At 42.5% G+C, this 25,429-nt stretch overlaps 1 protein-coding gene across 1 annotated transcript in view; it reads left to right on the top strand.

Annotated features, from left to right (window-relative positions):
• Nucleotides 1-25,429, top strand: part of SOX6 (SRY-box transcription factor 6) — a 379,449-nt gene that overhangs the window by 239,050 nt on the left and 114,970 nt on the right. Inside the window, exons 8-9 of the mRNA XM_038764241.1 lie at nucleotides 7,926-8,005; nucleotides 9,553-9,675. Of these exons, the coding sequence (XP_038620169.1) occupies nucleotides 7,926-8,005; nucleotides 9,553-9,675 (203 nt within the window). The remainder of the gene's footprint in view (nucleotides 1-7,925; nucleotides 8,006-9,552; nucleotides 9,676-25,429) is intronic.

Below are 25,429 nucleotides of genomic sequence, written 5' to 3'. Positions count from 1 at the left end.
GAAGCTACTTTCAGAGCCTCCTTGTAAACAGGACTTTAAATGTTTGAAGATATGTTGCCAAAGGAATCCAATGTAAGAAGATAGTTAAGTAAATAAAAGTCAACCTTATTTTTGTTTGTGCATTCTTCCTAAGTGACCTCAGCCCAGAAGCAGCGACCTTGTTCTGCTCAGTAATAATTTTCTTGTCAAGCTCTTTTTAGCATATTAACCTGACAATATTAACCACCAAATCTGAGTGCTGCGGTTTCCCTGAAAATCAAACAGAGTTTACAAACTGAGCTCAGGCAGCGGCTTTTTTTAATGAAAAGAGCATACGAAACACCAGGGGTTTTGCCAAAACTCTATTTAAGGCTGCCATGGAGCTTTAAATGTTACCTGCTGCATTTGGGTGCAGGAAATCACTTTAGGAAGTGGATCGTTGTTTCGATGAATTGTCTGCATTTCTGTTGTTTAACACTTTTCCTCTCCTTCTGAGGAGAGTCAAAGTTTGTCTGTAGATTTTAAACATCCTATCGTTGTGATCTCATCCTGTGGTTGTTTCTTATAACAACTCAGTCCATCAATAGTATTTACTAAGCACTTATTCTGCCTAGAGAACTGAACTATGTGCTTGGGAGAGTACACTAGAGTTAATACCCTCAAGGAATTTAGTCTAACTCCTCACTAGGGCATTTCTGATGCGAACTTACCGCAGGCAGTGAGAAGCAGAGAAGCAGCATGGCCTAGTGGACAGAGCATGGGCCTGGGAGTCAGGTCAGGAGTTCTGATCCCAGCTCCACCACTTGTCTGCTCTGTGACCTTGGGCAAGTCACTTCACTTCTCTGGGCTTCAGTTAACACATCTGTAAAATGGGGATTAAGACTGTGAGCCCTATGTGGGACCTCCACTGTGTCCAACTCGATAAGCTTGTGTCTACCCCTGGCACACAATAAGCACTGAACAAATACCATTTAAAAAAAAAACAAAACAAAAAACCTGGTGCTAATCTGGTTTAATACAGAGAGACTTGATCCAGTTCCTAAAATGCCTATTTCTAGTCCAATAAAAGCTATCATAAAATTGGCATCCCCTTGGGCAATGCCAAAGAAGGTGAATAGAATCACATGATTATTCATCCAGGGGATTGGCTCAACACCAGACCCAGCAACGTTATATTGTACTAGAGTACAATTTACAGTGCTCTGCACACGGTAAGCGCACAGTAAATATGATTGATTTATTAATTAATCAGAAAAGGTCAGGGACTGACTTGACCGCTGGGATGCCAGGGAAAATCTTGGTGAGCCAGTGCCTGGATGGACAAAGATCAGGTCTACCAAATCTATTATATTGTACTTTCCTAAGCACCTACAACAGTGCTCTGCATAAAGTAAATGCTCAGTAATTTTGATCAGTTGATTGTCAGCCACACCAGTCTCATAGTGAATCTTTACTTGCCCCGAGCTTTGAGCAAGTCAGTAGATCCTCAGAACCAGTTAGACTAGTGAGGTTAGTGGTGATTGACTTTGTCCCCTCTGCCCTTTGAAATAGCATTTTCCAGGAGGAAGTTTGGAGCTAGTCTGGCCTTGGGAGAGAAGTTTACAGATTAGGATTAAACCATCTCCTCATCCTCATGTGATTAACACAATGCTGACAACTCTGGGGGTCATACAGGGCTTTGTGCTGTCACCAGGTCTGTGAGTCTTTCCAAAGGAGTATGGTCTTTAGGGGTCTCAATGGGAGCACTCCATTTGACTTACTAGAAAAAAAAATCAACTGTCAAAAGTAGGCATAATTTTATTAATGTTATTAAAACAGCAGGGCCAGGGGTAGCTCTTTATAAGGGAAACTGTTTTGAGCCCCATATTTGAGAAAAAAAAGCAGTAATATTTTATCCCCTCAAAAACCTCCCAAAACAACAAAGTTCAAGCAGCAAGATATACTGAAGAGGACAGATTAATCCCAGGAACTGGTAGGTGCTGCTGAGAAGCAGCATGGGCTAGTGGATAGAGCACAGACCTGGGAGTCAGAAGGACCTGAATTCTAATCCTGGCTCTGCCACTTGTCTGCTCTGTGACCTTGGGCAAGTTACTTAATTTCTCTGAGTCTCAGGTACTTCATCTGTAAAATGGGGGTTAAGGCTGAGAGCCCTTTGTGGAACAAGCCCTGTATCCAACCTGATTGGAAGCAGCATGGCTCAGTGGGAAGAGCACGGGCTTGGGAGTCAGAGGTCATGAGTTCTAATCCCGGCTCCGCCACTTGTCAGCTGTGTGACTTTGGGCAAGTCACTTAACTTCTCTGTGCCTAGGTAACCTCATCTGGAAAATAGGGATTAAGACTGTGAACCCCATGTTGGACAACCTGATTACCTTGTATCTCTCCCAGTGCTTAGAACAGTGCTTGGCACATAGTAAGCACTTAACAAATACCAAAAATTATTATTAGTAGTAATTATTATTACCTTATTTCTATCCCAGCCCTTAGTACAATGCCTGGCACATGAGCACTTAACAAATATAATAATAATAATGACGATGATAATAATGGGCACTGAATTCTCACTTTCATTCTGTGCTAGGCATCTACTTCCTCAGTGGCAAGGCACAAATCATTATTATTATTATTATTATTATTATTCTTGTAAGCTCTTACTGTGTGCCCAGCATTACATCACTGGGGTAGATACAAGTTACTCAGGTTGGACACAGTCCCCGTCTCACATGGGGCTCACAGTCTAAGTAGTGGGGAGTAGGATTTGATTCCCATTTAACAGATAAGGAAACTGAGGCACAGAAATATAAAGTGTTTGCCCAAGGTCACTCAGGAGAAGTGTGGCAGAGCTGGGATTAGATCCCAGGTCATCTGTGTCCCAGGCCCCTGCTCTTTCCTCTAGGCCATGCTACTTTTCTTCATATCATTTATGTTGTTCACTGTTTTACCTGTGCTCAGAGATCACCTTGAGCAAAGCATTATTGAAGATTCAGAGAACATTAGTCAGTGATTTTTAGGTGAGGGATGTTTCTCCCCATCTCTCTTACAGGACTGTACATCCTACTTCATCCGTTTTTCTGTGGCATTTGTTAAGTACTTACTATGTGCCAGACATGGTACTAAGCGCTGGGGTAGATACAAGCTAATCAGGTTGGGCACAGTCCATGTCCCACATGAGGCTCCCAGCATTAATACCCATTTTACAGTTGAAGTAACTGAGACACAGAGATATTAAGTGACTTGCCCAAGGTCACACAGCAGTCAAGTGACAGAGCTGGGATAGAACCCAGGTCCTCTGACTCCCAGGCCTGTGCTCTATCCACTAGGCCACTCTGCTTCTCATGTCCCTTTTCCAGCATGTCCTCTGGATGGATCGGGTCCTTATTTGCATGATGGGAACTCTAGAAACACCCATCCTGTCTGCAGTGTAGTAATAAGATCTAGTGTTTCTTGCCCTTCAATTCAGGCTCCTGACCACATGAAATCCTTCAGTCTTCACAAAAGAGCAGTGTTTGGAGGAACACTAACTAGATTGATCAAGGCATTCAAAATGACGAGGAAAATAGGTCCCCTTACCTCTACTCAAACTTGCCTTGAACCCAACCTTTAGAAAATCCAAGTATTAAACCAGAGTAGGAACGCAACATCATTGTTGGCATCTTTGCAATGCCAATTGGCCACTGGATATTGATCTCTGGCAAAGAGTAATGATACCTTCCCTACCTGGGAGACTGTGAGCCCATTGTGGGCAGGGATTGTCTTTGTTGCTGAATTGTACTTCCCAAGCGTTTAGTACAGTGCTCTGCACACAGTAAGTGCTCAATAAATACGATTGAATGAATGAATGAATGAATAAGTTGAGATCTTCACCTCCTTCCTCTCCTCTTGGAGATTTTTGTAGTCTTACTTCCAAATTTGACTATCATGTGGGTTAATTTTACGTCATCAAAATTTACATCTAGACTGTAAGCTCATTGTGGACAGGGAATGTGTCTGCTTCTTGTTGTATGGTACTCTCCCAAGTGCATAGTGCAGTGCTCTGCACATAGTAAGCTCTTAAGTTTGATTGAATGAATGAATGAATGAATGGCTATTGGGCTGAAATCAACCAGGGCTCATTGATCCCACCTCCAAAGGGTGGGTTTAGCTATCCTAAATAATAATGATAATGATGGCATTTATTAAATGCTTACTATGTGCAAAGCACTGTTCCAAGCGCTGGATTGATATAGAGTTGATTGACACCCTGGTATCCATCAAGCAAACCATCTGAAATGATGCCATCTTCTCCTCCACTACGATGGGGGAGGAATGTGTAGGAACAACTGCTTTCACGTGACCTTGGCTCCGACATTCTGTCTGAAATATCTTTCTGTGAAGGGGGTGAAGGGAAGAAACTTACATTTGACATACAGGTCAACTCTACCCTTATAATTTGGTCTCATTTCTATCAAGGGTAGATAAATTGGAAGGGGTTTTCTGGATGATGTCTCCAAAGTTTCCAAACAAACAGGAGGGGGCCTCCAAAATCACCAACCCAGGGTATTACCGATTCAGTTCTACCGTGTGCGTTGGAGAGAAGAAGAGAGGAAAAATCAGTTGAGAAAGGTCTAAATGCTGCTCTCTGGGGCTCTCAGCCCTCAAAGAGGAGGAGATTGTTTTCCCAAATTGATCAAAAATAGTTAAGAGCAGGATTTGACCCCACTGACTTTAATGGAGCCTCATCCATCAGCCTATGTTCACCTCCTCCTGTGCATAGTCTACTGATCTTTATTGTTACTTTCAGTAAAAAGAAATAATTTACTTGGTCAGACCCAAGGAGGGTGTCCTGCTCCCACAGACTTAGATGGTAGCTTCCTCGGAAAAGTAAAACAATGTCTGATAAACTCTTCAGGGCTTGTAAACACCAATTTCTAGCTCAACAATAGAAGCTGGATTCAAGCAGACAATCAACAAAGCCAGAGAGACTAGAGAGATCAGCTTACAGAATGGGTATTATTGTTCAGATTTGCTTTTTGAGGCTCTCATCTCACACCCCAGGTATCAAAGGCCAGAACACACCAGTACTTAAAAGCCAACCTGTTTCAACACGCTTCATCTTCCTTTGTACACATTTTTAAAAGAATGGGTCCTCACGCAAGCATTTCGAATCCAGAAACAAATTTGAAAAAAATTGCTACAACATGTTGACTGATTTCTTGCCAAGTCAGCTACTGAGAGCCTTCTTGATCCACTCCCATACTAAGAAAATTAGAGGGAAAGCATGTACCTTCTGTAATTAAAAATTAAAATCACTAGTGACATCAGAGCAGCCTAATTCCTTTAAAACACACGGACGTGTGCGAGCACACTCTGACACAGACAGACGGACACACACACACACGGCCACTGATCCTTCATCTTTTACTACTGGGTGTTTGCAATTTGCTTTATTGCTCCAGTTTCTTCATTTCTGGATTGGATGTTAACACAATGACCCACCAGTCAGACCAGGCAGGCTCCAAATTATATTCAGGTGGTCAAATTCAAGTCAGAAGAAAGGAGCAACACTATAATTTGGCTAAAAAACATTTGAAAAATTGTGCTTGTCAACAGTAGAGAGAAAGCTGTTTTTAGCCAGCAGGTGAGCTGGAGAGTACTACAGGGTGTGGTAGAGATACTAATAAATTAACTGCCATGCCAAAAACTATAAAAAAAACTCAGCTATTTCAAACCATAGAAGCATGACAGCTATGAAAAAGGAGTGCCGTGGGGAATTCTTTTAGAGTTTGATTTTTTTTTAAATCTGTTTGACATGGAAAATGTTTTAGTACAAATAAAACAACTGGTATTAAACTTACAAAGGGGGGAGGGATTGTGGTGCGGAACAGGGATGAATAATTCATGATATTTAAAGAAAGAACAGCTCCGAAATGTTCCGTGAGGCAGTCCATGCTGATAGCTTGAATGGGGATTTTTTTTTCTATTTAAAGCATCATTAATTCAACATCTTTGTAATTATTTTTAACCTGGGAAGATATTGATGAAAGAAACACTATTTAACTTAGACTAGGATATTCTTTATTCAGATAATTTAGTTTAAATATCAAGGAGATCAGTAGAATTATTTAAGCATAAAGAGACAGTCATTTACTATAAAAAAAATTCTGGTCTAGTTATCTGTTAAAAAACAACAACAAAAAAAAAAAGCCCAGAGAACTAAAATCAGCCTCATGGAAGGAGGAAAAATAAGATCAGATATTTGAAACATTACGCCATAGGACACCAGCACAATATAGTGTTAGTGAATGCATTGTAGCAGAGCTCCCTATGCAATCAGAAGCCAATTGTTACTGGACTGTGTACAAGCACACACTGTGCTCAATGGTCTGATGAGGTATTATGGATATGATGCAAAGAGACCATGTGGATTAGAAGCTAACAATTTGTTAAAAAGTGAAAGCGACTTAAAATTTACATTGGGCTGACAGTAACACTTTATGGGGCAAACACAGGGAGTTCCAAAGACTTGGTAACTCTTGAAGGCTTCAGATGTCTGTGTCTCTGTGTGTGTTTGGGGCGGGGAGGGGAGTTGGGGGGAGAAGGCAAAGTTACAGCTTTTAAAGCTCCAGGTTCATTCATTCAATTGTATTTATTGAGCACTTACTGTGTGTAGAGCACTGTACTAAGTGCTTGGGAAGTACAAGTTGGCAACATATAGAGACGGTCCCTATCCAACAACGGGCTCACAGTCTAGAAAGTTCAATTACTCTGGTTCCCTCCAGTTGCGTCTTCATTATTCCATTTTGCTTTCAAAGTGAAAAAGTTCATGCAAAGCAGCTTGATGATTATAAATGTCAAAAATGTGCAGAGGAGCAGCCTATTAAAATATAGCCTGGAGATAGTACATAACACTGACTTTAAAATAAGTAGCTGGAGCCAAAGTGATACTCCATTAAATCACTGTTATTGTGTAATTTATCCATCACTGTATTAATTTTTGTTACAGGTCCCACTGTCAAACTGTGCTCTTTGGCAGCATTTCTGAATTCTTGCAGCTACTGAATTGCGTGTGTGTGTGTGTGTGTGTGTGTGTGTGTGTGTGTCTCTTTAGAGAGTCACAATCACAAGTCAAGGCACCAATAATGGGAGTGTCCAAGTTCTTAGTGCATTATGATGTAGCATAAACTCTACTCAGTCATGCACGATATCCACTGGGCTCTTCATGTAGTCTCCCATTCACAATGAATGACAATTTAATCAGATTATTAACAAGAAGAATGCACCAACTGCTTGATGCTGTGCTAAGTGGTGAGCAGTATTGATTTTTAAAGACACAGTCTCTTCCCTCAAAAGGGCAACGTGGCTCCAGTTCCTCAAAGTAAAACCCTTAAGAGAAGGTAGGCAGAAAAGACTCTTCTTCCCCTGCCAAAGAAGTTCTCTGAAGTTTTTGCCCTTTTTAAATCAGATTTTGCTTTTCCCCATCCCTTAGCTGCCCCCAAATAAGTCAGGAGGCCAAAACTTTGTAATCTTGCTTCAAAATTGAGCTAGCTTGTGAACTAGAGAGACAAAGTGTTCTCATAAATTAACCGTTGCTCGAAGAAAAAAAAACAACAAAACAAAAACCAACGCTTTCTTGGTCTGGTGGGTGTTAAGTTGGCTTTAGGAATGTTTTTTAACTCCCATAAATGATGTATTACATGATTTGTAATGGAGTGAACATGCTTGAATTGCACATTTAATTTTTTTTAAACATCACATTTATGTTTTGCCAGTTTGCCTACCAGCTATATCTGCTAACAGAAAGTTCCAAGGTAGTCCTGCAAGCCCGTGCCCAACTCTGCCTTTTGTTTCTGCAGATGTTTGGGCTTAGAGCAGCGTGGTAGCACACAGGCAATGCAGAAACCTTGTTTGTACTTGTCCACGGCTCTTCTCAGCTCATTGTCTAAACCTGTATGCATTGTTCTATCCGACAGGTGATAACTATCCTGTACAGTTCATTCCATCAACAATGGCAGCTGCTGCTGCTTCTGGACTCAGCCCTTTACAACTCCAGGTATGTGCCAGAACAAAAAAAAAAAAATATGGGACACAAGCCAACCCTTTAGTGGAAAACTGCTAACCAGCTGTATGCTAAATAATGGCCTGAATGTTAAATAATTTTTTAAGCATAGCCCAGAAGGATTAACACCTTATGTACTTACAACACAGCAAATACGAGAGCCTGCTGCCAACTTCAATATTTTAACAGGGGAAATGGTATTATGACTTAGCACTGGGTATTCTGTATCAAGCAAGTTAATAATGTTAAAGTTTATGTGCCCGGTTGTCAGATGACACATTAAAAAAATACTTTTTTTTTCCCCACTTCACTTTTCATCCAGATTTTCTTCAGTGGCCCGGATTATTTGTAGGCATTTTACTGTCAATGTAGTGAGCTGTCTTTGTTGGTTTTTGGGGGCGTTGTAGTGTAGGGGGGAAGGGGAAGAAATCTTAGAATATTAATAATGATGGTATTTGTTAAGCGCTTACCATGTGCCAAGCACTGTTCTAATCTACCCCCTACCTGGGTTCAGCTGTGTCTGCTCCATCTATGGTAAACTCGTTGCTTCTGCGTTTATGCAGTCTCAACCTTTCCATTCATTTGGCTGGTGGAATGCCAGTCAGAAGTCTGAGCTGTGTCCCTGCTTGGGTCATGGGGTCCTTTCTCCTTTACATGCAATTCAGTGTTAAATTAAATGGAATCACACTCCAAATTTCTGATCACCCTCATAAAGAACTGTTTTTATTTTACTTTATATAAATGTGTCAGTGCAATGATAGGCACCCTAAAAATAGCCAGGAGTATGTAAAGGTTTGGAGAATGTGATAGCAGCCACTTTAAGGAGCAACAGGGGAAATTCCAGGAAACCCACACTCAGTTTCTTTGCCTGTTTTATTTATCCACTTCAGTAAACTCGGGTAGATACATCTGAGTAGGGATGATTATTGGAGCCTTGACATTTCACTGCCCTCTTCATTCCTTAAACATTTTTAAGCACAAAGAATTCTCAGCTATTATTTGTCACTTCAAATTATATTCATTTTTCACATCAAAATATGGGGAAGCTTTTTGCAAAATACCCACCCACATTAGACACTAGGGTTGGGGCAGGGGCTGCTCAACAGTGCACAGCAGTCCCAATTTACAGCCCCCTCCCCAAAAAACCCCCCACAAAAACTCCCAAAGAATGTGCAGTGGCCTGTGAAAACTTAGGGGAAAGCTTGGGTAATTAAAAATGGTGAGCCCAACTGCCTCCTCTTCCCACATCTGTACTTTAAAGAGAAATCTTGATTTAGTAGTTTTTTTCTTTTGCTAGAAGAAATACAAAAAGCAAAAGTCAAAATAGAAAACAGCAAAAACAGTAGGTCATGTTGGTTTAGGGGCAAACAGAACACTAGGTTTCTGTAAAAAGAAGAGGCGGAATCCCCAAGCTCCTCAATTCCACATTTCTTGGGGTGGTGAGTGACCCCGAGTTTAGAAATGCTTGGTTTCGTTTCTCAGGTTTCTGACAGTATGTTTTTTTTTTGTTTTGTTTTTTTGCTGACTATGCTACTAAACAGAAAGGTCATGCCTCCCACCCACAAATTAGTCCAAGACTAAAGGGCCTAAGTGAACGTTATGGCAGGAATTTGGACACCTTTGAACATGGTGGTGGCCACTCTTACAACCACAAAAAGATTGAGGTATGAATGCTTCCATTGCTGCTTCTGTGGGTGGGGATTTGGTTGGACAGTTGTACGCCTAACTTCCTTTTAAAGTAGGCACCTTAAGGCTAGAGCAATAGTTTATTCCTTACTCCTGGTTCATTTTGCCGATCAAAAGGCAAGGACTTGACTTCATAAAGAGAAAAAATCCAAATCGAATGCCTTCCAACTTATAGAGACTTCAGAGGTGGGTACAAAGGGAAGTTTTTCAAGTTGAATGTCTGGATCACCATCTACTCTCGTGATCCCCGGTTGGGCCCAAGACTGGTTCTCTTATGCTTGTCAGATGCTACTTTCTTCATTAGAACCCACAATCCTCTGCAATTGCGGTAGGTCCCTGAAATGTGGAAGAATGTGCCCAAGTGGGACAGATGAAATGAAGTTACAATATGCCAAGGTGGCCGAGTCATCTTTTTTCCCAATCTTATAGTCTCCTTACCCAATTATCAGGGCTCCTTCCTCAGTCTACCTCTTCATCCTCACATTAATGACTAGCAGGAGCAAAACAGCAGAAAGAAAATGGTTGGGCTTAGAGGTTAACACCTGTGCTTCCAGTGGAGGCAGCCTGGTCAAAGAGGAAGGAAAATCGAGGCGAGGGTCACGAACCCTAGGTATTCCCTCTCCTTCTCCATCAATCAATCAATCAATCGTATTTATTGAGCACTTACTATGTGCAGAGCACTGTACTAAGCGCTTGGGAAGTACAAATTGGCATCACAGAGAGACAGTCCCTACCCAACAGTGGGCTCACAGTCTAAAAGGGGGAGACAGAGAACAGAACCAAACATACCAACAAAATAAAATAAGTAGGATAGAAGTGTACAAGCAAAATAAATAAATAAATAAATAAATAGAGTAATAAATATGTACAACCATATATACATATATACAGGTGCTGTGGGGAAGGGAAGGAGGTAAGACGGGGGGATGGAGAGGGGGACGAGGGGGAGAGGAAAGAAGGGGCTCAGTCTGGGAAGGCCTCCTGGAGGAGGTGAGCTCTCAGCAGGGCCTTGAAGGGAGGAAGAGAGCTAGCGCGGCGGATGGGCAGAGGGAGGGCATTCCAGGCCCGGGGGATGACGTGGGCCGGGGGTCGATGGCGGGACAGGCGAGAGCGAGGTACAGTGAGGAGATTAGTGGTGGAGGAGCGGAGGGTGCGGGCTGGGCAGTAGAAGGAGAGAAGGGAGGTGAGGTAGGAGGGGGCGAGGTGATGGAGAGCCTTGAAGCCCAGGCATTTGCCCCACCCTCAGCTTCTCAGCACTTATTTACATATCCATTATTTATTTTATTGTCTTTTTCCCTCTCTAGACTGTAAGATCATTGTGGGCAGGGAAGAAATCTACCAGCTCTGTTGTTTTGACTTGTCCCAGACAGTAAGCTCTCGATAAATACTGTTGATTGATTGGCCTTGTTGGGTAACTTTAGGGAAGTCACATTTTCCTCAGGTGTAAAATGGGAATAATAATACCTGTTTCTCCCTACTTCAAAGGGAAGCTGTGAGAATAAAATGAGATCATTGATGTGAAAGGGCTAAGAAATATTAAATCACTCTAGAAACCAAAGTATTCTTCAAAACAACAGAGATAGGTTAACTCATTTTTGTTTTAAGAGTCTTTCTTCATGAAAGTCTCTTATTCCCAAACAGACAGGGATTAAACCATGGAGGGAGAGAATTAGCCTCAGTCTGTTTCTCTAAGCCGAGTCTAGAATATTTAACATCATGCAGTTAGAAAGTTGAGTTCTGATGATGTGAAATTCAGGAGCAGAAATATATTTGGGGAACTGGATGAGAAATTATGTTCAAGGATAGGGAGAGTGCAGGACTGAATGTCAGTCCATAGGACAGGACAAGAACTGTTGCTACTCCGGTTTACTCTTAGTAATAATAATGATGGCATTTATTAAGTGCTTACTATGTGCAAAGCACTGTTCTGAGTGCTGGAGTGGCCAAGTGTAAAAAAACACGGGCCTGAGAATCAGTGGACATGGGTTCTAATCCAGACTCCTCAACTTAACTGCTGTGTGACCTTGGGCAAATCACTTCACTCTGCCTCAGTTCCCTTATCTGCAAAAAGGGGACTCAATACCTGCTATTCCTCCTTCTTAGACTGTGAGCCCTATGTGGGACCTGATTATCTTGTATCAACCCCAATTCCTAGAACAGTGCCTGGAACATAGTAAGTGTTTAACAGACAGCACTATAATAATAATAATTGTAATTTATCATTATTATAAGATATTTGTTAAGCACTTACTATGTGCCAAACATTGTACTAAACACTGGGGTAGCTACAAACTAAGGTTGGAAACAGTCCATGTGCCCCATGGGGCTCCCAAACTTAATCCCCATTTTATAGATGAAGTAACTGAGTTACAGAGAAGTAAAGCAACTTGCCAAGGTCACACAGCAGACAACTGACAGAGCCGGGACTAGAATCTGGGTCCTTCCAGGCCCATGCTTTATCCACTGGGCCACACTGCTTCTTTAAGGTCAAGGGTGGGTTGGAAAGGTAGGGAAAAGTTTCTCTATTTATGCTTCTCTGCTTCTGTCTCTCTGTCTCTGACTTTCTACTTCTCTTTTACTCTCCCTGCCCAAGTATCTGTCTATCTGTCTGTCTCGCACTCACTCCAGAGTTTAAAATCTGGCTTCTTTCAGGGAGCTGGCAAGTACAAACCTAAATGCACGTATGCCAAATATGCCCAGCCGTTTGCGTACCACTGCAGATCCATCTGCAAATCACATGTCCCATGCCAGCTGCTTGCATTGAAATGGAATCCATCGTGGCTCGGGTTCATGAGCTCATGGCTCGGGATTATCGATGCTCATCTCCGAGCCTCTCTTGCACTCTACCCTTTCTCATTGCCCCATTTCTCCTTCATCCCATTTCTCATGTTTTCCATGGTTCTCGAGAAAACCTTTGCCAGGCCCGCTGCCTAGCTGTCCGGCTCCGAAAGGCCAAGCTTGCCTGCCAGGCAGATTTCCCAAGCTTTCAGCACAGGCATCCAACCCTGTCACTGGGATATCCCATCCCAGCTCTGTTGACACACAGCTCATCAGGTCCCCACAGACCTCCCTACATTCAGTATTGGGCAAGACCAGGAAAAACACACACACAAAAAAAGAAGTGGTGTAGGGGTTGGGGGGAGAGGGGGGAGTTGCAACATGCTTTTTTATTGTTTAAAAAAACCGCTTTCATTTTCTTTTAGCTACCCCCACCCATTACAAAGACTCTTTAGGCTAAACAAGGAAATGGCCCAGCTCTGTCAACAACTACCATCAACTGTTGATTCTAATGAAGCATTACAATTATATTAGGCAGGGTCAGTCCTAAACAGAAGGGTCATAGAAAGAACCACACCCTTGTCTGGAGTGTCCCCCCCCCCCCCCCCCGCCCAAATCTCCCTGGGGCAGCAGATCACTTGTCATTCAGTCCTTTTAGTTAGTCAAATCGTATTTATTGAGAGCTTACTGGGTGCAGAGCAATGTACAAATGAAGAGTACAGTATAACTGTAGACACAGTCCCTGCTCACAATGAGCTTACAGTCTAGAGGGGGAGACAGATGTTAATATAAATAACTAAATTACAAGATATGGACATAAAGGCTGTGGGGCTGGAAGGGGGTGATGAATAAAGGGAGCAAATCAGGGCGCTGCAGAAGGTGATTGGAGAAGAGGAAAGGAGAACTTAGTTGGGGAAGGCCTCTTGGAGGAGATATGCCTTCAATAAGGCTTTGAAGCCAGGGAGAGGCATTGTTGGGTAAAGATAGGGAGTCTTGGGCAGTTCCTAAAGGTGTCCTGGTTCATCTTAGAAGCCTGACATGTGCATTCAAAGGACTAAAAGGTGCTTAAAAAGAAAAGTCCCTCAAGTTAGCCTATTCTGATTTTTTTTTTAAATTACAGACACAGTAACGACCTTTTGCTGTACTATTGGGTGCTGATCCAAAACACTGTTCACTGTGTCTCAGGGGCATGGCCTTAGGAGAGCGAAGGCCAAAGAATTCTATTTTTAGTTGAACAGTTCAGCAGATGGAGGCATGAATACTCATATATCTGAGGGTTGAGGGGTTTAAACCATTAATTTTGATAATGTATTTAACCCTGGGAACAATCAGAAACTGTAACTCTAAGGTTGCAGTGCTTTTGACCTTTAGAGAACAGGGGGCACTTGATACAGTAAACAATATATTACATTTCTACTTATTCCAATTCTCTCACACATATAAATTTCAGGACACAGTTGACATTTGCTTTCCTCAGCTATTTTAGGTCCTTAAAGTGTGTCAAAAAGAATGGACAGAAAAAGGGGGCCAATGTAATGTGACAGTCATGTAAATTTGGACTTTAAATAGCTAAGATGTTAAATGTGTCCTTTTATGAAGAAATATGATGCTCAGGGACTAAGCTCTTGTTGACTTATTTCAATGAAAAAGCGGTTTGAGTGGATTGACTCTCTTGATGTAGTTTCTTCCAATATGATATAACCTTAAAGTCATTTTTTATGGGAACTTATGTTGCCTGATAGTTGTAGTTTCAACTCAAGGTGATTTGGTGCTATTCTGGTACCTCATCGTGCAAGGCGATACACCTGCCTTATGTCTTATTAAATGATGCATGCGTCTCTTTGGCAAATACAGCAGTTAAATATCACACAGCTTAAGTATTTCTAATTAAAATATCTCTATGTGTCAGCATATTGGTAATGTATTATTTTAATCCATTTATTTTGTTTATGAAACAGTGACATATGTTTAGATTGTGAAATATATGAGCCTTAAAAATCACTTTATTGAAGAAAATTAATTCCTACAATACTGTCTCGGTAATGTGTTCAGTCACCCAGTCAGTCACTGGCAGTGCTGCCAGTCTTAATGTTGCTTAGACACACTTAACAGCTTTATCTGACACAACAGTCTAAGGCAGAGGCAATATCCATTTTCTTTTCCCAGTACAATCTGGGGGGCTTTCCTTTTTTTTTTTCTTTAACACAATGAAGAATAGTGGTGGCTAAATGGACAAGGGATTCAGAAAGACCAATCAAAATAAAAAAAAAAACAGCTTAGTTACTTTTTCAAAGTTGGACACGGTAATTTGTTTGTCATTGAGTAGATGTTTGGGTCAACACTGAGATTGAGTGACTGTCAGCAGGAATTCCTACAAGACAAGTAATTTCACTCAATGTATTACTGACAGATTGCTCACTTCTTTGAATCACTAGAGAAAACAAACTTAAGATTGTTACAGACAGAGTTTCTGTCTTCATTAGCCTCAGAGAATGATTTTTATTTCACATTCAAAGACTACCAAGCTCAAGTCGGCCATATTTTAACAACATTCGAACTACTTCTGTGACTGATGGTGTGAGGATTGGTCTTTGTGAGAGGAATAGTATTGGAAAATTTGGAAGGTGTAAAGAATTTTAAATAATCTCTCGTTTCAGTTGATGGGAATTATGTTTGAATTTGTAGAAGTTTCAGGGAAAAGACTTAATTAGAGCCTTGAGAGATGGGGAAAGCCATAAAAATCTGGACAAGTTAAGGGGGAGCTATTGAAGCTTTGGTAAAACCGAGCACAGACACATATTTTATTTAATTGGCCTTATCAGTTTCTATTCTGCAAATGGAAGTTGATAGAGTGGTCTTCGCCATTACTCTGTAAATATTTTAGCTCCCGTTTAAGTCTTCCAGGTTTCCCTAAGTTATTGAGTGCCACCTCTGCTCTTCATTGTTCTTCTCTGGCCATCTGAAATGAAACCTTGCTTGCCACACTTGATCCATAAAATTATTTTACTGATTTGTGGGGATGGGGTCAGGAGCAAAATTAGAATGGCTTGAAAATTTTTATTCTCTTTTCGCTTATGAAAGGTAAATGGCAAATTGATGAATTCGATCTAATGGGGAAGGGGAGAAGCAGTGAATTTGCATATGAAAGAGAATTAACACATTGCATTTAATATCTGTCTCCCCTCACAAGACTGAAAGCTCCTTGAAGGCAGGAATCATGTTTACCAAATCTATTGGATTGTACTGTCCCAAGTGCTTAGTATAGTGCTCTGCAGTCAGCTTGCTACAGTTCTGGTTTTAATTACTATGGCTGTGCTGACAGTGTCAGTGAAAATTCAAACCCACATAAAATAGCATGATTTAGTGGATAGATCCAGGGCCTGGAAGTCAGAAGGACTTGGGTTCAAATTCTGGCTGCGTCACCAATTTTATCTTGGGCAAGTCACTTAAATTCTCTGTGCCTCAGTTACCTCATCTATAAAATGGAGCTTAAGACTGTGATCTCCATATGGGACATGAATCGTGTCCATCCTGATTGTCTTGTATCTACCTCGGCGCTTAGTACAGTGCCTGGCTCATAGTAAGCGCTTAACAAATATCATAAAAACAAAAACAAACACAACATAGCCTATTGAGGGTCCTTTTCTGAATGGGTTTAAACTGGTGTTGGTGCTTATTCATCTCAGCAGGTAAAAATTGCTTATTCCAAAGTTCCATTAGACTAGATTAAGCCTTTAGAAGGAGCCTTCCCCATTCTGTGGATGCCTGCTTTTCTGACAAAATCACCAGAGATATCATTTTACTTGTAATCTGTGTTCTCTGGATGCCACCTGGCTAGTGAATTTAAATCATGCTAAGACAGATCCTGCCAACATTTTGTTTATTTACTTCAATGTCTATGCATTTCTCCTTCAACATGGCTGTTGAGTCGTGGCAAGTCCCCACATTAAGGAAAACTTGCACTGCAGTATTCAGGCTGACTGACACCACCTCCATGCACAAAAGTCATTTCTTCTGAAACCGTGGCATCCTGTCTTCAAGCAGGCTTGCGTCACCAGATGACCATCCCCATGTTCCCCATCAACGTTCTGGCCGAAACGTGTAGTGAAACACGATGTAGATGGAATTGGTGGGAGACGGCTCTATCAAAGAGGCATCAGTTCATTCGAAATTAAAATCTTGCAAAATTGCTGAAATGCTTCCGAGAGCCCATTCTCTGAAATAGAATTGTAATGCATTTCAGTGTTTGCTGCGATTAAAAATATAGATCATAAATGGAGGGACTTAAATATTATGACATTAGGTAACATAGGCTGAGCAAGGACAAAAACATTTTAATGATATGTTAATTGAATAGGATTCTGAAGATGCAGCTGAATGGGTTTTCCCCCTCTGTCGTGCCCCAATTGAGTGATTAAAACTTCTGACCAGTAGAGCTGGTGTATATTTATTACGTCTCTGCCTGTCTCCTGCACCACTTCCTAAGGAGAATGACGAGAGAGAGAGAGAAAGAGAGAGAGAGAGAGAGGGAGAGAGAGAGAGAGAGAGAGAGAGAGAATATGAATGTATGTGTATCAGCCCAGCCCTTTAGTAAGTTAATAGAAAGGATGTTGAAAATCTGCAGAGTAATTTGGAAATTTCTCATCACCAGGGCTCCCCTTTACCTTAGGCTGTAAGAGTTAAACAGAAATGTGACGGTGTTGGAGTTCTCTCTAAACTGTAAGCTCATCGTGGGCAGGGAATGTGTCCATTATATTGTGCTCTCCCAAACGCTTAGTATTCATTCATTCATTCATTCAATCGTATTTATTGAGCTCTTACTGTGTGCAGAGCACTGTACTAAGCACTTGGGAAGTACAAGTTGGCAACATATAGGGACGGTCCCTACCCAACACTGGGCTCACAGTCTAGGAGGGGGAGACAGACAACAAAACAAAACATATTAACAAAATAAAATAAATAGAATAAATATGTACAAGTAAAATAAATAGAGTAATAAATATGTACAAACATATAAACATATATGCAGGTGCTATGGGGAGGGGAAGCAGGTAAGGCAGGGGGATGGGGAGGGGGAGCAGGGGGAGAGGAAGGAGGGGGCTCAGTCTGGGAAGGCGTCCTGGAGGAGGTGAGCTCTCAGTAGGGGTTTGAAGGGAGGAAGAGAGCTAGCTTGGTGGATGTACGGAGGGAGGGCATTCCAGGCCAGGGGGAGGACCTGGGCCGGGGGTCGACGGCGGGACAGGCGAGAATGAGGCACAGTGAGGAGGTTAGCGGCCGAGGAGCAGAGGGTGTGGGCTGGGCTGAATCAATCAATCATATTTATTGAGCGCTTACTGTGTGCAGAGCACTGTACTAAGCGCTTGGGAAGTACAAGTTGGCAACATATAGAGACAGTCCCTACACAACAGTGGGCTCACAGTGTAGAAGGGGGAGACAGAGAACAAAACCAAACATATTAACAAAATAAAATAAATAGAATAGATATGTACAAGTAAAATAAATAGAGTAATAAATATGTACAAACATATATACATATATACAGGTGCTGTGGGGAAGGGAAGGAGGTAAGATGGGGGGATGGAGAGGAGGAGGAGGGGGAGAGGAAGGAGGGGGCTCAGTCTGGGAAGGCCTCCTGGAGGAGATGAGCTCTCAATAGGGCCTTGAAGGGAGGAAGAGAGCTAGCTTGGTGGATGTTGGGAGGGAGGGCATTCCAGGCCAGAGGGATGACGTGGGCCGGGGGTCGACGGCGGGACAGGCGAGAACGAGGCACGGTGAGGAGATTAGCGGCAGAGGAGCGAGGGTGCGGGCTGTGCTGTAGAAGGAAAGAAGGGAGGTGAGGTATGAGGTGGCGAGGTGATGGAGAGCCTTGAAGCTTAGTACAGTGCTCTGCACACAGTAAGCACTCAATAAATACTATTGACTGAGTTCTTTGAAGACAAATGATACAACTCCAAAATATAGTATTATCAGTATCTGTATTTTTGAGCCCACTTACAATATGACTGGTGTATAGCAGTCGCTATCAAGTAATTGCTCTCTAAAAGCTCCTAATCTAATTGATGCATAGGAAGGTTCCCTTCATAAAGTGTCCCTCTCTCTAACTTTCATGAGTACTGCTCTCAGCCTCTTCTGTGATTTAGAGGGACCCCACTTACAGCCTGACGGTTACTTGGTAAATCAGTTTTCAGGACTAACCTCAAATATCCAGAAGTATATGCTTATGAATGCCAGGTGTGACTGAGAGATGCTGAAAGTGATTGGAAACTGGCTAATGAACAGGCATCATGAAGCAGCTACTTTATTATAGCTTTGTGCTTGATTTGTACTTGTGATTAGACTTCCTTTTATTCTCATCAGCGGCAGCATTTATTGAGTGCCTTCTTGTGCCAAGCGCTGTATTTGAGAACATACAGTAACAAAAGATGATAAAGACTCTGTCCTCTGGGAGTTTACACTCATAGGGGGCAAAGGCAGAAATAAATTGAATACATGTGTTAAGAAGAAGAGCACTAACGGATATGTGACTTAACAAAAGATGAATAAACAAATAAAATGGAATAAATAAATACATACGCCCATGAATTCTAAGGCTGGGTGATTAAATGACATGACCAGAGGCATGGGGATTTATCAGAGATTTCATCCAGAAGAAAATGGCTTTTAAAGAGGGCTTTGAAGGTAGGGAGGTATGTGGTTTGGCAGACTTGAAGAAGGAGGAAGTTCTATGCAGGGGGAAGGGTGTGTGCCAAACAATCAATCAATCATATTTATTGAGCAATTATTATGTGCTAAGCACTGTACTAAGCACTTGGGAGAGAACAATATAACAGAGTTGGTGGACACGGTCCCTACCCACAACAAACTGGGATGATGACAGAGAGCAAGCAGCAGGTTGAAGATTAGATTGGGAGGAGTAAAGTTTGATCTTGGATGTAGCTTGTTCTCCATTTGGCCCCCCGTCTGCATCTAAGTATTAACAGTAGATATTTGAATTAATTAAATGCAGGAACGTCAACACTCTTTGAGACCCTAAAAGACCTTGCCTTGTTTTCTTGGCCTTTGTCTACTTGTTACAGTAAAAATGGAAAAATAACTACTAAGAAATTCTGTACTTCCAATCTTACTGATTTGGGTTTTTTGAGCCCCTAAATCCTTGCTCTCATGACACATAGTAATAATAATAATGATGATGGTATTTGTTAAGCACTTACTATGTGCCAAGCACTGTTCTAAGCACTGGGGTAAATACAAGGTAATCAGGTTGTCCCATGTGGGGCTCACAGACTTAATCCCTATTTTATAGATAAGGTAACTGAGGTCCAGAGAAGTGAAGTGGCTTGCCCAAAGTCACACAGCTGACAAGTGGCAGAGTCAGGATTAGAACCCATGTCCTCTGACTCCCAAGCCTGTGTGCTTTCCTCTAAACCACGCTGCTTCGCACACACATTTGAGGCTAGGGTGCAGCTTAGTCTAGCAGAAAGAGCACGGACCTGGGGATACGAGGACCTGTGTTCTAATCCTGGATATGCCACTTTTCTGCTTTGTGATCTTGGGCAAGTCAGTTCACTTCTTTGGGCTTCAGTTACCTCATCTGTAAAATGGGGATAAGACTTGTGAGCCCCACATGGGACGTGGACTGTGTCCAACCTGAGTAGTTTATATCTACCCCAGTGCTTAGGACAGTGCCTGGCACATAGTAAACTCTTAACAGTTACCATAAAAAAAAAATCCAAAGGCTATCAAGTAGAAGTCAGATTATCATTTGGGAATCACCCAACACTAAGGAAGGCTAAGGTGAACTAGTGACAGATACTGCAGACTAAAATTTGGACATTGACTTTAATAATCATAATTATTATGGTATTTGTTAAGCGCTTACTCTATGCCAAGCACTGTTCTAAGCACTGTGATAGATACAAGGTAGGCTGGACACAGATGAGGGAACCAGGGCCAATGGACATTAAGTGATTTGTCCAAGGTCACACAGCAGACAAGTGGCAGAGCGTACCTGGAAATGTTTTACCATGTCATTTCAATTAGCCATGCCAGGAGGCATTTACCCACACAATTGAAAGAGGTAATGTATTTCTCAGCACTGGACTGCCTCCATACACAATGAGCACTCAATAAATACCGTTGGTTGATTAACTGATTCAGGACTAACACGCATCCTGGGAAAATGTGGCATGCCTGACTCTATATTCGCTCTTGAAAAAATCATTTTTTCTTCTGCTTCCCTCTTGAGAGGAGCTTTCTTTCAGATGAAATCGTCTGGGGATTGTACAAAACGAAGCCAGTGTTCTCACTGGGGGGAGACGTGAGAGGATCTCCAGGTAGTAGGGGACCTCATGCATGCCATGGGGTGCTTAGGTAGTTTCAGCCTCCCTCATTCCCTGGCTTTGCCCTCGCCTGAGTGTGTTCAGCAGGTTGCACGGCAGCAGAGTTAGCAGATGTTAGACCATACTGGAATGGAGCGCCTGCTGCATAAGGACCTGGATATTTCTCTTGACATCTGCATGCTGCGGGGGTGGGAAGCCTGCCTCAGGCCTGGAGCCTGGTGGCGGTGGAGCACAGGGTCTCTGCTGCTCTTTAAGCGATTAGTGCAATGAAGCAGCGATAATGCTGAATTATCGCTCGGCTGCTTTCTTCCAAGGGATCCTGGGACAAAAGGAGAGTCAGGAAGGAGCGTTTGCAATAAAGTCATGTTCGTGGAGACTAAACTAATTACAGAGTATTGAAAAACCTTGCTTTCCAGTGATTTATTTACAAATGGCGCTGGTCGCTTCAACCGAACTTTTTCAAGCTGTGGGGGAAGAGAAGGATGCTTTGCTTGTTTTAAATCATAAGAGCTCACCAAGATCGTTTCAGCTCCTTTCCAGCTGCAGAATCTGGTGGGGTTATGTGGATGACATCGTGAGAAATGCACGGCTGGGCACACAGTGAAAACTTGAAAATCAGGGAGTGCCCCTGACTTCTGAGGTGAAAAACAAAAGCAACCCCACCACCCCCGCAACTTACAATTTTTATGGAAGGGAGTTTTCAGTAGGGAAGCTGCCTAACTTTGGTACTTAATTTTTCCTTGTGTCACTGAAAATTGTTGTATAGACCAGATAAGAGCCCACTGAGGCACTTTTTTTGTGGGTAATTTAAACACAATCAGAGTTTGTTACAGTGAATTTAATGATTAGTAGTTGTTACCTCAACTAGCTCAAATATGGTTTTCTCCCCTTGTAACTTTTCGGTGACACCGTGCTCTAAGAAGACCTTTTATGAAAGGGTTATGGCTATTTGTGTTATCAGGTAATATACTGAAGAAGAAATATTTGTTGCTCTCACTTAACCCCCAGTATTCTGAGGGGGTTATATTTAATTAACACTGGCTAAAGGTTTGACCTGGGAGGCTCCAGAAAATGATTGAGCTGCATTTTCAGAGCCGGACAGAGGTCTGCTGGGAGGAAAATTTAAAAAAAAAAAATTAGAAAGCACCATTTACTGAAATTCCTTCTAACTAAGCTGTATTTCAATGGGCCATTTAATGCTCAAATGGACAAAGGTATTACTTCAGTCATTGAATTGTATCAAACCCTTTCTCAGAGGCCCAGTTTAAAAACTCTACAGGAAAAGTGGCTTAGCCTTGTATTCTCAGTAGAGCAACACAGCCTGCTTCAAAAAAAAAAAGTGAAATGAGGTGAGGCACAGTCACCAAATCACTCAGAGTTTTTGCCTCACCTTTTAGTAGCTGGTTTCCCCAGGGGAATTGCCCTCTGGCAGTTGGGGGATTGGGAGGGGCAAGAATTGGATATTTCATGAGGAAAGGTTTTTTTTTTTTTTTTCCTTGCAGTGCAGAGAAACAGCATAGCCTAATGGAAAGAGCATAGGGCCCGGGAGTCAGAGGACCTGGGTTCTAATCCTGACTCTGCCACTTGCCTCCCGTCGACCTTGAGCAAATCACTCCGTTCCTCAGTTTTCACATCTGTAAAATGGGGATTCATTGTTTTCCTTCCCCCTTAAACTCTGAGCCTCAGATGGATCAGGGAAACTCTCTGACTTGATTGTCTCAAATCTTCCTCAGCGCCTAGCACATTTCCTGACACATAATGAGTGCTTAGCAAATATCACAATAATTATAATAATCAATTATAATAATTATTCTAATAACAATGACTGTGGTATTTGCTAAGCACTTACTGTGTCCAGCACTGTTCTAAGTACTGAGGAACATATAGGGTGATCAGGTCGGACATTCATTCATTCATTCACTCTTTCAATCAATCATATTTATTAAGCGCTTACTGTGTGCAGAGCACTGTACTAAGCACTTGGGAAGTACAAATCGGCAATGTATAGAGACAGTCCCTACCCAACAACAGGCTTGACAGGTGTCAATACCATCAGAATAAAGATAACTTCTACTGCCTGATTTCCCCAAAAGGTATTTGCTATATCTAGACAGTTATGTAACAGTCCATCACTGAGTCACATTAAAATTGGGATACTGCTTTGACACAGTCCCTGTCCCACACAGGGCTCAATCTAAACAAGAGGGAGGACAGGTATTGAATCCCCATTTTACAGATACGGTAACTGAGGCTCAGAGAATATATGTGACTTGCCCAAGGTCACAATGCAGGCAAGTGGCAAAGCTGGGATTAGAACCCAGGGCCTCTGACTCCCGGGCCTGTGCCCTATCCACTAAGCCATGCTACTCCTCTGGCCTTCATTACTGTGGTTGTTTTGTTTCTCTGGCTAGCCTTACCCTGGCTTGTATTCCAACTTAGCAGGGCATAAGGGTAACTTTTACTCTGGGAACAGTAATAATAATAATAATGGCATTTATTAAGTGCTTACTATGTGCAAAGCACTGTTCTAAGTGCTGGGGAATTTACAAGGTGGCCAGGTTGTCCCACGTGGGGCTCACCGTCTTAGTCCCCATTTTACAGAGGAGGTAACCGAGGCCCAGAGAAGTGAAGTGACTTGCCTAAAGTCACACAGCTGACAAGTGGAAGAGCCGGGATTTGAACCGAAGACCTCTGACTTCAAAGCCCGGGCTCTTTCCGCTGAGCCACGCTGCTTCCCAACTTCCCAAGCGCTTAGTACAGTGCTCTGCCCACAGTAAGTGCTCCATAAATACGACGGAATGAATGAATGAATGAAGCACTGTTCTAAGCGCTGGGGGGTTACAAGGTGATCAGGTTGCCCCACGCGGGGCTCACAGTCTTCATCCCCATTTTACAGTTGGAACTGAGGCCCAGAGAACTGTAGACAAGGCAATGCAAGTTCTGGTATTCCAGACCTTGGGAATCATAGCTTCATGCAGTGCCGGAATGTGTCTGTTTATTTTTATGTTGTACTTTCCCAATTGCTTAGTACAGTGCTCTGCAAACAGTGAACACTCAATAAATACGATTGAATGAATGAATGAGTGCCCACCCCCAAGCAGATACAGCTCTCGTCTTCCCAGGTCCTCATGTTCTTAGTCCTGCCCTTCCTTGCTGAGTGGCCTGAGTGTCAGACTGAGAAGTAAGAGTCCTGGAAAGTGTAGCAACAGCAAATACAGTAGGGGAAAGAAAATGATATTTGTTAAATGCTTACTCTGTGCCAGGAAATCTACTGGAGTGAATACAAGCAAAACCAGGATTAAACCTTCTGACTCGCAGGCCCGAGCTCTATCCGCTAATGGCAGGATGCTTCTGGGGCAGTATTGGTGGCAGAGGGGGGTACGTTGCTGTCTCATAAATCTGTGGGTCCTGGGAACCCTAGAGTGGAGAGGGGATCACTGGGAGTCGGGAAGAAGCTCATCGAGGGTCACTAAAGGTCAATCAATCAGTTGTATTTATTGAGCACTTACTGTTGCAGAGCACTGGGTTAAGCAAGGGAGTGTACAATGTAACAGAGTTGTTAGTCACATTCCCTGCCCAAATGAGCTTCCAGTCAATAGCATTTACTGAGCATCTACCCTCTGCAAAGCAGAGTACAATAGAATTGCTAGACCTGATTCCTGCCTCTGGGAGTTTAGAATCTAGTAGAGGAGACAGACATTAAGATAAATTACAGATGGGAGGAGATCCAGAAGTGGTAGTCGGGAGAGATAAAAGGTGGGGAGGTGAGGGATGATTCTGGGAGGGTCTCTTGGAGGAGATTAATAATAATAATAATAATAATAATAATAGCATTTGTTAAGCGCTTACTATGTGCAAAGCACTGTTCAAGTGCTGGGGAAGTTACAAGGTGATGAGGTTGTCCCACGTGGGGCTCACAGTCTTAATTCCCATTTTACAGATGAGGTAACTGAGGCCCAGAGCAGTTAAGTGACTTGCCCAAAGTCACACAGCTGACAATTGGCAGAGCTGGGACTTGAACCCATGACCTCTGACTCCAAAGCCCATGCTCTTTCCACTGAGCCATGCTGCTTCTCTAATGTGCTTTTAGAGAGAGGGGCTTTGGCAACAGAGAGAGAGCAGTGGTCTAGCAGAGGTGAGGTGAGAGATGGAGTTCCAGACAGGAGCAGGGTGGCAGCATGAGTCAGAATGCAGTGGCAGAAGGGATGAGAATGAACCACAGCGAGCAGATTAGCTTAAGGAGAATGAAGTGTGCAAGCTGGGTAGCAGTGGGAGAGAAGAGAGGATAAATATTGACAAGAGAGCTGATCCAGCGCCTCAAAGTCAACTGAGGAGGAGTGATGTGGTGAGAAACGGCAACGATCAGATGGTTTTGAGGACTGGGGAAACAGCTGCAGATGTTTTAGAAAAGTCATCCGGGTAGCTCTGTCCGTCTCACTCCATGCACCATTGTGACATGACATATGCTGGCTGCACATTCTAGGGTTCAGTTTTCTACTCTTGCCATTGAAGGAAATGGCAACTACATCGGAGACTTGGAATTGTGAAATGAAAAAAACACACTCTCTTTTTTTAACAGCATTTGTTAAGCACTCATGATGTGCCAGGAACTGTA

The sequence above is a fragment of the Tachyglossus aculeatus genome, chromosome 22, assembly GCF_015852505.1.
Source record: "Tachyglossus aculeatus isolate mTacAcu1 chromosome 22, mTacAcu1.pri, whole genome shotgun sequence".
NCBI classification, from domain to species: Eukaryota; Metazoa; Chordata; class Mammalia; order Monotremata; family Tachyglossidae; genus Tachyglossus; species Tachyglossus aculeatus.
This window is presented reverse-complemented; position numbering and strand designations above follow the sequence as displayed.